This window comes from Nuphar pumila, chromosome 4 (genome assembly GCF_984573655.1).
Source record: "Nuphar pumila chromosome 4, dmNupPumi1.hap1.1, whole genome shotgun sequence".
Classification (NCBI taxonomy): domain Eukaryota; kingdom Viridiplantae; phylum Streptophyta; class Magnoliopsida; order Nymphaeales; family Nymphaeaceae; genus Nuphar; species Nuphar pumila.
The window spans coordinates 5769693-5781972 of record NC_143252.1 but is presented as its reverse complement, the minus strand read 5'-3'; the positions used below and the strand labels follow the sequence as shown (position 1 = coordinate 5781972).

The following is a 12280-nucleotide window of genomic DNA, read 5'->3' as shown; positions in this document are numbered from 1 at the left end:
TCTTGGCGCAACGGAAAGCGTGGTGCTCAAGAAATGGTGAAGTATTCATTGTTCCTTCTCTTTTTTAGAAGTTTTTCGGTATGTATCTCTTTTCTTAACATATTATACATTATGAAACTATTTTTCTTGCACATTTAGTGTTTTTTGATAGTTGAATCATTTTCTTTCACATTTCGTGTGTTCGTATATTTTAAAATATCTATTTTTAAATTTGGTGAACTTGTTTATTGTTCAAATGTATAATTCTTGGCTATTGATTCCTCATCACATGTAATAGTAATTTATGTTGTTAAAATTGTCTTCAATTATGTGGAATTTATGATGTTTACATAAGTATTTCATGATTGACCTATAAATTACCTTTTAAAAATTATATAAAAAAACTTTATATAATTCTTATATAAGAATCTCTCACATCTTTATCTTTGTTATGAATCATAAGTAGTTCTTGTTAATGATAACTATTTATGAGAACTCCTAAAGATGTTTCAATGTTTCTGGTTTATTTAAAGGATTTTTGAAAAATTGTTTATGATAAATAGGTTGTTCGAACCATTGTAAAAAGATCTTTTAAAAGAATTTCCCACACTATATAGAATGCATAGTGTATCTATTGCATCCTTTGGTATAAAAGATTTCATTTATTTTTTGATTTTCTTCTAATGATGCAAACGTATTTGTTTGTGTTTTTCACATAAGGTTTCAAAAATCTCTTGATTGTATCTCTAAGGATGCCTACATTGGCCATAATATGGTCTTCTTTGTCTTAAATTGCATTAAAGCTTGAGAGTCTCAAGCATTTGCATCTTTTATGAAATACATGCATTATTGCATGTTTGATATTATTACGTTTTTTTTTTTCATATTTTGTTCAAGTATTGTGAGAGTGTCTTCGTACACTTCTTTTATAAACTATTTATGCTTGTATGTGTATTGTCTATTCATAGACATTTTCACATAGTACTCTCTTTTCAATAAAGATATGTTTTTATTGCCTTCTTTAGGGCTTGTGTTTGTTTTCACGTAGTACTCTCTTTTAGCCTATGTTGGCATTTGTGTCCTTGTTCTAGTCGCTAAGATGTATGCACATGGTTGGCTTCTTTCACTCATTTCAAGTGTCATCTTATGTAGACAAGAGACGTATTGTGTTTTAGCTCATGGTTGGCTTGATACTCTTGATCTAGTAGCTGAACATACTTGGTCTTGAGTGTATTTTTACGTAGACAAGAGATGCTTTTGGTCCATGTTGACGGGTATTCTCTTGTTTTTGTCGTTGATGCACTCATTTCAAGTATTATTACATGTAGACAAGAGGTTCTTTGGCACACCTTTGTGTGTGTCTTTGGCCTTTAATGGCATTATATTTATTCTTGATCTAGTAGCTTATACACTTGATTTATGGGCTTTTGGAGGACTAATGAGGTAGTTGCTTGTAATGGATGAACTATTGTTGAAATTTATGAAATTTCATTCATATGTCGCTTTCTTTTAGATACAAGTGAATCATATATTTGATATGCATATTTTAAAATCAAATTGATATTTTTGGCTACTTTTGTATTTGATATGAAAAATGAGTTTTTTGTCATTTGAGTGAGATTTTTCTAAATGTATAAGGTTCTCTACTCAAATACCACTCATTATTTTGCCTCCTAAATGGATTTAAAACCTTTTGAACTCTTGTGTTCATTTTAGTATGCTTGGAGACTTCGTTTCTCTTGTTTGACACTTCATTACATGTTTAGAGCATGTTCATTAATGATTCATTTAAGTATTAATTCATTTCATGATAGTATATGCATATGCTCTTTATGGCCTTTTAGGCTCTCATTCAATAAAGCATATGTAACTTATGCCTCTTCGTAGGCTTACTGTGGTGTCCCTTAGGGGACCATTGTGTTATTCTCCATTATGGGGTTATCTTTGTCCAATGTTGGACCTTATGAATGCATTATGCATTCTTGCAATTCATTTCCGCATAATTTGCTTCCGCTCACTCTTTAACATGATGTATGATTTTGAAACTTTGGTTTTCTAATTTTACTTTTCATGCTAAAATAATTATCCTATCATGTGCTTCAAATTTCTATGCATAAGTTATATTTTTGCACCATTGTTTTGCGGATGTGCCATCCGATATGGCTTCAATTAATCTTGTTAGAAATGTTCCATTTGATTAAAGTGCAAAGATATGTTTTACTTGTTTCTTTGTTGTTATTCTACAGGATCTCGGAGATAGGATAAAAGGAAGTACCCCGGATGGATCGGGACATATGTTCACCATTAGAAGGCAATTGAAAGAAGGCATTTACAAGTTTCAATAGCATCCTTAAGGGAAGCCACTTGGAGTCTTGCACCTTTTTTCAATCTTTTCATTTCCCCGCAAAGATTGAGAGGGGGTGTCAAAATATGTGTACTCGTACACATATATGTATGTTGAAATATAATCCTTAAATGTACAAGTATATATTTATTTATATATATATATAAAGATACGTATACATATATATATGTATACGTATCTCTATTTATATATATATATATATATATTCTCTTCCTAAAATACCCTCAAGGGTATTCTTGTAATTTGTCATTTTACGCATATTCCAATTTGAACATGCATGTAATTTTTCTTTTATTTTTTAGTTTCTTTTTTTATTATTTTTTGTGGTTTGTGCCACCTAGGGAGGCTCCCCAAAGAGTCGTTGGGGAGCCCCCTATGTGGCTCCTCTCTTGTGTTATAAATAGGGGTCTCCCCCTTTGTATTGTATACTCCTTGGAGGAGCTTATGCTCCATTGTATAGGGTTTTTACCCTTTTCTTCCTATTTCTTCAATAATATTCAACTTATGACTTTAAGTCATATTTATCCCTTTTATGAGTTTATGTATTAGCACTTGATGTGCTTGTGTTGTTCCCTTGAGTGGGTATATTCGCACTTAATGCGCATGTGTATGGGTTCATTATCGAACCTAAAATATTCAAAGTCACTTTCTAACAACTGGGTCACATTAAAGCCAACTATTGGTTTAAAGATGACCCAAGGTATACTAGTAAATCCAATTCACCGATGAAGAATGTTGCAAGCAAATCAGGGGGATCAGAGACAAAACAACAGATACTGATGGATATGCAGCTTTTATTGGCTGCCCTTGCAGGGTTAAATCTAAGATAGAATGATCAAAGAGTCTAGTAATGTGGATTCAGGGGCAGCGAATCATATTACCGGGGATGAAGGTAAGTTTAAAAACTTGACTCCTTACTTTGGTAGAGATAGAGTTATCACTAGATATGACACTTGTCACCCCATCACACACACAGGAAAAGTTCACATTCTTGTGTCCAATTCCAGTCTTCAATTGTCTAATGTCTTTCTCGTTCCTAATATAACAAAGAACCTTGTTTCTGTTTCTAAATTTGTTGATGATACCAACTTTGGCATTGTTTTTAATCCTGTTTATACGAAGGATCTTCAAAAAAAGGAGAGGGAATATGTGTCTCTTAAAAAAAATCCGGCTGTCAATATTCAAAACAAGCCCGATAAAAACTTTAAAAGCTCTTTTTCTTGTTTTGTGAACGAGTCAGAGTCAAGTCAGTCTAGAGTTTGGCATAGTCACCTAGCACATTGAAATAAAGCTTTTATTGAAAAGCTTGTTTCTAGTGGTTTGGTTTCAAAGTCAAGTCTGAGTTAAGAGTCAAGCAATAAAATTTGTCCAATCTGTCAAGTGTCAAAAAGTCATGTATTACCTCTTACTTCCATGAATAAAAGAGATTCTAAATTATTTGAAATCGTCTATTCTGATGTATGGGGACCGACTCCTAACTCTTCTTTCTTTGAGAGTTGATATTATGTTACTTTCATTGACAATTACTCCTGGTACACTTGGATATATTTTATGAAGCACAAACATGAAGTTTTTAAAATCTTTAAAAACTTTTATGCTTTGATTCGTAATCAGTTTTCCTCGTCTATCCTTAATTTTCAGTGTGATGGTGGGGACGAGTACACATCAAATGACTTTATTAAATATCTTAAAGAGAATGGAGTCAATCGGAGAGTGCATTGTCCCCAAACACCTCAGCAAAATGGACTTGTTGAGAAAAAACACAGGCATATAGTGGAGAGTGTTCTTGCCATGATGCATGAAGGGCGAGTTTCTTTGTCCCTCTGGACTGAAACATTCCATACAACAGTTCATATAATTAATATGCTGCCAATAAAAGTGCTTTAGGATAGCTCACCATATTATGAGATGTTTGGACAACATCCAGATTATGACAACCTAAAAGTGTACGAATGCACTTGTTATGATTATATTGATGCATCTTTAAGAAATAAGTTTGATAAGAAAGCATACATTTATACATTTGTTGGATATGTTGACGATTACAAAGGGTATAAATGTTATGCTGTTGAGAACAGGTGTATTCGCATTTCAAGAAATGTTACCTTTGATGAACTGAATTTTGATTACAAGGATAGCAAGTTGGAACATGGGAAATCATAGTCAAATCAGTTATATCAACCTTGGAAGAGTGACAATTTGTTTCCCGTGGAACCAGTCATGGAGTCTGATGAAGTTAATCAAGCTAATGGTGATTTTGCCGATTCAGGAGATAGAGTAGAGGAGTGCAGCCTATTATCGACCAACAAATCGGCAAATCAGATTCAGTAGATGGTAAATTCAAAGGTATCGTATACAGTGGGACAAAAATAGTGCAGAAAATGTTCTCAGCGAGAAGATTCGGAAGAGTGTGACATCCTATTGATCAGTGGGTAAGCTATGAGAGTTTTAGTGCTAAGCATCAAGCATTTTTTACTGTCATTTCTAGACAAGAAGAACCCCGGTCTTACAATCAAGTTGCAAAATCCAACAAATGGGTTGAAGCCATGAATGAAGAAATGCAAGTGTTATATGTAAGACTTGAGATATTGTAGAAAGGCCTGCAGAAAAGAATGTTGTTAGATCAAAGTGAGTGTTTAAAATCAAATACAAACTAGACAACGGCATAGAAAAGTATAAAGCAAGGTTGGTTGCGAAGGGGTTCACTCAAGAACATGGACTGCACTGTGAAGAAACTTTTAGTCCGGTGGTGAAAATGAAGACTATTCTACTATGTTCTCTCTTGCTGTTAATCATGGTTGGTTCTTAAGTCAAATGTTAAAAATGCCTTCTTGCATGGAGACCTCAAGGAAGAAGTGTACATAGAACAACCACAAGGGTACAGTGAAAGGGATCAGTCGTGTGTAAGCTAAACAGGGTCATATATGGTCCAAAGCAAGCATCCATATCTTGGTTTAAAAGCTTTCACTCAAAATTCAAAAACATGGTTTCCGCAAATCCCATCTAAATCACTCTCTTTTTATTTATAAAGGTCAGGGATGGATAACTGTGTTGTTAATCTATGTTGATGATATCATAGTTGCAGGAGACTCTGAAGAGCATACTAATGAGATTAAGGAAGTGTTGAGTCGAAGATTTAAAATGAAGGTCTGGGAGATCTCAAATACTTCCTAGGTGTGGAAGTTGATAGGAGAAAATATGCATTAACACTGACTCAACACAAATACACCATTGATTTACTCAAAAAGCATGAATGAAGGATTGTAAGTTGTTAACCCTAAGTGTATTGCAGTAGAAACTTGACTGTGATGAAGGAAAATTTTATGATGATCCCACAAGATATAGGAGCATAGTGGGTATGCTCCAAGATCCCACCTTTACCCGCCCTAAACTTGTGTATGCAGTGAATCAAGTTTCACAATTCATGCATTGTCCACGAACCTATCATGTTGAAGCAGTTAAGAGGATGTTTTGATATCTGAAGGGTAAGCTCGGAGATGGGCATCATTATCAAAAAAAGGACAATGGTAAGGACATGATAACAGTAATGGCCCTTTCAGATGCGGACTGGGCAGGAGACACCGATGAAAGGAGATCAGTCTCTGGATATTGTATTTTTATTGGCAAAAAATCTAGTTTCGTGGAGTAACAAGAAACAAAAGGCGGTGGCTCGTTCTAACACGGAGGCTGAACATCGGTCAATGGTTGCAGCTTCCTCGGAGGTGACTTGGATAAGGTACCTATTGTTGTATCTAAGTCAGAAGACGTCATCTATATTGTTTTGTGATAATCAAAGCGTGATTAAGATTTCGCTTAATCCAATCCAACATGGAAGAACCAAACATATTGAAATAGATCAAACATTTAATCAGAAGCAAGGTAGAAAGTGGTGAGATTACAACTCTGTTTGTGATAATCAGAAGATGCCATCTTTTATATTGTTGTGTGATAATCAAAGTGCAATTAAGATCTCGCTTAATCCAATCCAACATGAAAGAACCAAACATATTGAAATAGATCAACATTTCATCAGAAGCAAGGTAGAAAGTGGTGAGATTACAACTCAGTTTGTTGGGACCCAAGATCAAGTGGTTGATCTATTCGCAAAGGGCTAAGTACGCAGAGATTTTGGTACTTGAAGAGTAAGTTGTCCATGATGCTCACCATGCACAACTTGAGGGAGGCTATTGAGAAGTGACTTTGGATCTGAATCTTGATCCAGACTGACGTGATTATGTAAAAGCTGTATAATTGTTTTTTCATGTTTTTCCCTTCTCATGTAAGAGGTCTTATACTGCCCGCTTAGGGGCATTATTGTATTACATGTTTTGATATTAAAAGGAACCCATGACCCACAAAAGGTGTGAAGACATTGCTGCAGCTCTCTTCTTTTCCTACCTATATTCTTCCTCTCTCAATCTCCGGCGAGGCATTCCTGATTTACATACATTACCAGTCCATGCAGAAAAAACAGAACATTCAATTTAATTTCATTCTGAACATATTAAGTCATATCGGAATCATAGTTTGGATCAACAGTGTTTTTAATTATGCAACTGATTGGTGAGACTTTTATCATCTGGACATGTTCTGATAAAAATAGTACCTAGGAGACACAATGTTAGTACCCATCTTTCAATTTCATGCATTATCAATGATTCTACACCACTTTAACAGAACAAACTCGGGAAAGTATCTGTATGCACCTACCTACTCTTTTACTTGACAAAGTGAACAGTCACGCTTGCTTAAAGAGTAAGTGACGCAACCAGAAATTTGACCAATCCGAAACCCTAGCAAAACGATCGCAAGATCACATGGACACAAATGACCCAAAGAAAATCCAAATTTCGACCAACCCTAAACCCTATCAAAACAATCGCAGGATCACATGGAAGCAAATGACCCAAAGAAAATCCAATTCTCAATCAAACCAACGCGAAACAACATCACTATGCCACAATCTCAACTGCTTTCCAACATCAGAATCTCCAAAGGGAAAACTAATCAACAACAACCGAATCCTTCATATCCTAAACAAAGCAATCAATATTCAACAACGTACAGGGAAAACATTGTAGAACAGTCGGTGTTCGATATCCAGCAGCTCGCCCGTCTCCAAACAGGCAGGCCGACGCGTCGGGAAGCTAATCTTCAGAAACTCCTCTAGTTTATGTGAATCGAGCGCGTATCTGTACCCTCCGTCCCCGTTAAACCCGACCAGAACAATGTTGACCTCCAGCGGGACTTGAAAAGGGACCTGAGGAAAACGAAAAACACTAATCTTCAATTAGAAAACCCTAGAAAACGAATCTCAAGCCATCGAACTCCGATTCAGAAATTACAGTAACGAACTTCGAAATTTGCGTAATATACAACTGAAACTATTCTCCGAAGTCGAAATCCATTGACTAAACTCTAAGAAGAACAAAATTATAAACAGAAAAAAGGCCCGATCAAAACGAAAACCTGCAGAAGAAATTCGGAGGAGAAGGATTAGGGTTTCTGGATCACCTCTGCGCGGGTATGAAGCATCCTGTGGAGATCATGCCTGATGTCGTCCTTGACGTCGTGGAAGGCGCCGTGGTGCCAGTGAGGGTGGCCGGGATCTCGCCGGAAAACTTGCCGGACGGCGACAGATTGCGATAGGAGAAGGAAGAGGGAGAGGATCGAGGGGAGAACGGATGCCATCTCTGAGACGGGAAGAAGGGTTGCTCGGAAGCATTCGGACTCACTCCTTCATCGTTCTCTCTCTCTCTCTCTCTCTCTCTCTCTCTCTCTCTCTCTCTCTTCGATGGATTTTCTTTGCGCCAAAAACGGCTCCATTCCCCTTATATACCTGCATGAGGGGTTTACTCAGCGCCGTAAACGGGTCGCAACCGAGCGGGTCTTGATTTAAGTCTCAATTGGATGTGGATCTTATCCAGATCTACTGGAATCGGTTTGGATCCTGAGAAGCTGGTATTGATGCAAATGGTACGATTTTGGATCGAATGTGGTCAATACCAGATTCGAATAATCAGATGTTGGCCAACAACAACAACAACGCCTTTATCCCAAAACAATTGGAGTCGGCGATATGAACCAACAAAGAAAATCATTTTGGGTCTTTCACATGAATCCTTCTCCTCCAATCATTTCTATCCAATGTCATGTCCTCGGTGAGGTTCAAAGCATTCATATCCTTTCATATCATTTCTCTCCAAGTCTTCTTAGGCCTACCTCGACCTCTTTTAACTAATATATTTTCTCATTTCTCCATCCTTCTAACTGGAGCATCATTAGGCCTTCACCGAATATGTCCAAACCACCGTAAACGATTCTCTTTCATTTTATTTTCAATGGGTTCAACGCCTACCTTCTTACGTATCTCCTCGTTCTGAATCTTATCTTTTATTGTATTTTCACACATCCATCTAAGCATATGCATCTCAGTTACACTCATTTTTTGAATATGATGTCTCTTGGCAGGCCAACATTCCGTATCATATAGTAAAGTGGGCCTAATAGTCATCCTATAAAACTTTTTCTTCAACCGCAATAGCATTTTACTATCGCACAACACTCCGATTGTAGTTTTCCATTTCATCTACCCAACCTTTATTCTATAATTTACATCTTTATTAATTTCTGCATACTTTTAAATGATAGATCCCAAATATTTGAAACAATCATCCACCGATATTTTTTGCTCACCAAGCTTCATTACACTCGCATCACTATTTCGTTGCTTATTAAACCGATAATCCATATATTTTGTCTTACTCTTACTCAACTTAAAACCTCTTGCTTCTAATGGTTGTCACCATAATTCTAACTTAGCATTAATCTCAACTTTAGACTCATTAATCAAAACAATATCATCAACAAACAATATACACCATGACCCATTTTATTAAAGCGATCTCGTAAGCTCATCCATCACTATAGCAAATAGGAAAGGGCTTAAAGCAGATCCTTCACGTAACCCAACTGTTATAGAAAAATTGGTTGTCACCCCTCCACAAGTACAAATATTGGTTACTACTCCTTCATACATATCTTTAATTATACTAATATACTTGAGAGAAACACCTTTATTCATCATTGTCCACCAAAGAACGTTCATAGGTACTCTATCGTATGCCTTCTCCAAATCAATAAAAACCATATGCAAATCTTTGTTCCTCTCTCTATTTCTCTCAATCAGATGTTTGTCAAATGGTGAAAAACTCATATTAAATCTGGTTTAGTGTAATTGAATTCAGAAATCCATCAAATCTGGATATCTGTCAAATTCAATAGCAACAAATCATATTATAATCAGATATGGTTTTGGCTTACCAAATCTGTCTAAATAATCGAGTCTGCACAGGAAATGTTCCACGAAAGCTTGAGAGAGATGATGTAACTTGGAGTGCAATGATTGATGGTTATCTTCAAAATGGTCATTTTGAGGATGCCTTGGAAGTCTTCCAACTAATGCAGATAGCGGGTATTCAGTCAAGAAGGTTCGTGCTATTGAGCGTGTTTTCTGCCTGTGCAAATTTGGAGCCTTGGATCAAGGAAGATGGGTTAATGCTTACATAGAAAGGAACAAAATGCAGTTCGATGCTGTTATAGGGACAACAGTTGTAGATATGTATGCAAAGTGTGGGTATCTGCCAATGGCATTGAAGATCTTTGAAAAAATCAGTAAAAAAGAGGTCTTCACTTGGAATGTTATGATCAGTGGGCTTGCGTGCCAAAGATGCAATCGAGATGTTTCTTAGATTGCCGAATGAAAAAGTGAGGCAGAATGGGATAACTTTTGTTGGTGTACAAAGTGCCTGTGCTCATGCAGGCATGGTAGAAGAGGGGCTCCACTACTTCAATTCCATGAAGTATGAACACAGGATAGAGTTTGATCCAACTGGATGGCATGACTCACAAATTTGTTATGGGTGATGGATCACACCCACAGATAAAGGAGATATATTTGATGTTGGAGGAGATACTAACAAAGTTGAAGTTGGCTGGTTTACCTGCCAAACACTGCCCAGGTGTTGTTTGACATGGATGAGGAAGAGAAGGAAAGTGCATTGTGATACCACCACAGTGACAAATTAGCTATTGCTTTTGGAATACTTAACACAGGTCCAGGGACACCTATCAGAATCACGAGAAAACTTCCTCTGTGTGAGGATTGTCACTCTGCAACCAAGATCATTTCACAGGTTTATAGACGCGAGATAATAGTAAGAGGTCGCCTCCGCTATCACTGTTTCAGAGATGGTCGGTGCGCTTGCATGGACTTTTGGTAAAGTGTAGAGATTATTTATTTATTTATTATTATTATTTATGAGTAAAGCTCCTACTCCACATACTAGAAATCATAGTAGTTAGACCTTACCAGCCAATGACCTCAAGTAGGGATGCACAACCAGACGGCTCATCCAATAAATGAGCCGAGCTTGAACTGAGCTCTAAGGCTCGGCCCAGCAAATGATCCAAGCTTGATCTGCCTATCGAGCTCGGTAAGGCTTGGCTTGTTTTTATATAATATTAATTTAAAAAGAAAAAGCTCCCCCCTGCCTCAACCCCCTTCTCTCTCTCTCTCTCTCTCTTTGATTCTGGGGAGCGAGGTGGCAGCAAAGTGTTGCGCCCACCAATAGTGCTCTCCAACCGGCATCCCCCTCACCTGAGTCACCTCTCCACCAACGAACCTTGTTGTGCCCCTCCTCTGTGACACGTTTCCAACTAGCATCATCCACCTTCGGCACCAGTGCATCCGCTTTGGCCGGAAAAGGATAGTTGGCCCTCTTCTCCAGAGCTCGACATGAGCCGAGCCTGAGCACCATTTTAAGTGGGGAGCCAAGCTTGAACATGCCAATCTGGGCTCGTGTGCATCCCTAACCTCAAAGAGTGATTTGTAAGGGTTAATTAAAAGGCAAGGACAGATTTGCAAAATGGTATAAGGCAAGGACTACTTTTCAAGTCAGCTATAAGTCTGGGACCAATTTGCAAAAAATAAAACCTAAATTTTATATGAGAGTTGAGATCAGGTGCAATGTTATTGCACACTCTAAGTGGCGGGCAGGTTATATGTTCCCCCTAGGAACACGCACTGTAGCTACAGTTCGTGTTCCGGGGGTGCACACGCAACACCCTCTCCTCTAAGTGTGTTGCTGCACCTGCCATCACCTTTGGGATACGGTCTGTGAGCTGTGGGGAAGATGGTGGGTGATTAGGTGCAGCAATCACATTGCACCTTATGAAACTTATTATGTTACATATGAAATATAGATATGAAAAAATTGTTAATTTACTTTATTTTTCCTTTTGAAGCCAAGTATTCGCCTTTGCCCGAGAGATTAACCTAGGCATATTAACATGAGCATAATCATTATTTTGCCAATATTTGGAGACACGATTGTCCATCACAAACAAATGTTTGTCTTTATTGCTTTTTGAAAATATGATAATAAATGCCAAAGAATCTTATTATTCCACCAAATAAATTAATCCTTCAAAAACAATCAGTTGCCATCCTCAAGTTGAGAGAGCTCCTTTCTACCATCCAATCATTTGCAACTTTTTATAGTTGTCACAGCATCATCTACTGACATACTTCAGCTTCCTATTCATCATTGGGTGTCTACTTGCTGCCATCTGATTTACAATGATCATATGAAGAATGATTGTCAAGTCCCATATAATCTGAGTCTTCATGCTTCGCACATGATAATGCTTTTCCGCAAGCAAAAATATCATCGGTAAGCCAACATAAGTAATTACTGAAGGGAAAAGGAAGAAGAAAACCCGAAACAATCACCCACGCAATCCTCAAAAAGGATCCCATCCTTTGACATAGGATAGGTTCCATCTTATGTTGATCCTAGCCACATCTGGATGGTTAGGCTAGGTCCACATCCAGGTGAAAATGTGGACCAATATTAGCTGTTGATTGGACGCAAA

The 12280-nt window shown here is 37.4% G+C and overlaps 1 protein-coding gene across 2 annotated transcripts in view; it reads right to left on the bottom strand.

Moving 5' to 3' along the window:
• The window catches only part of LOC149839164 (uncharacterized), a 49957-nt gene extending 41799 nt beyond the window's left edge, over positions 1-8158 (bottom strand). The window contains exons 1-2 of one of the 2 annotated variants that reach the window (XM_090002332.1): positions 7859-8158; positions 7410-7604 (exon numbers count right to left, since the gene is read on the bottom strand). In XM_090002332.1, coding sequence (XP_089858458.1) covers positions 7410-7604; positions 7859-8035 — 372 coding nt within the window. In that variant the 5' untranslated portion in view covers positions 8036-8158. The remainder of the gene's footprint in view (positions 1-7409; positions 7605-7858) is intronic. The other variant, XM_090002333.1, reaches the window with a different exon arrangement.
• Between the last annotated feature and the right edge of the window lie 4122 nt (positions 8159-12280).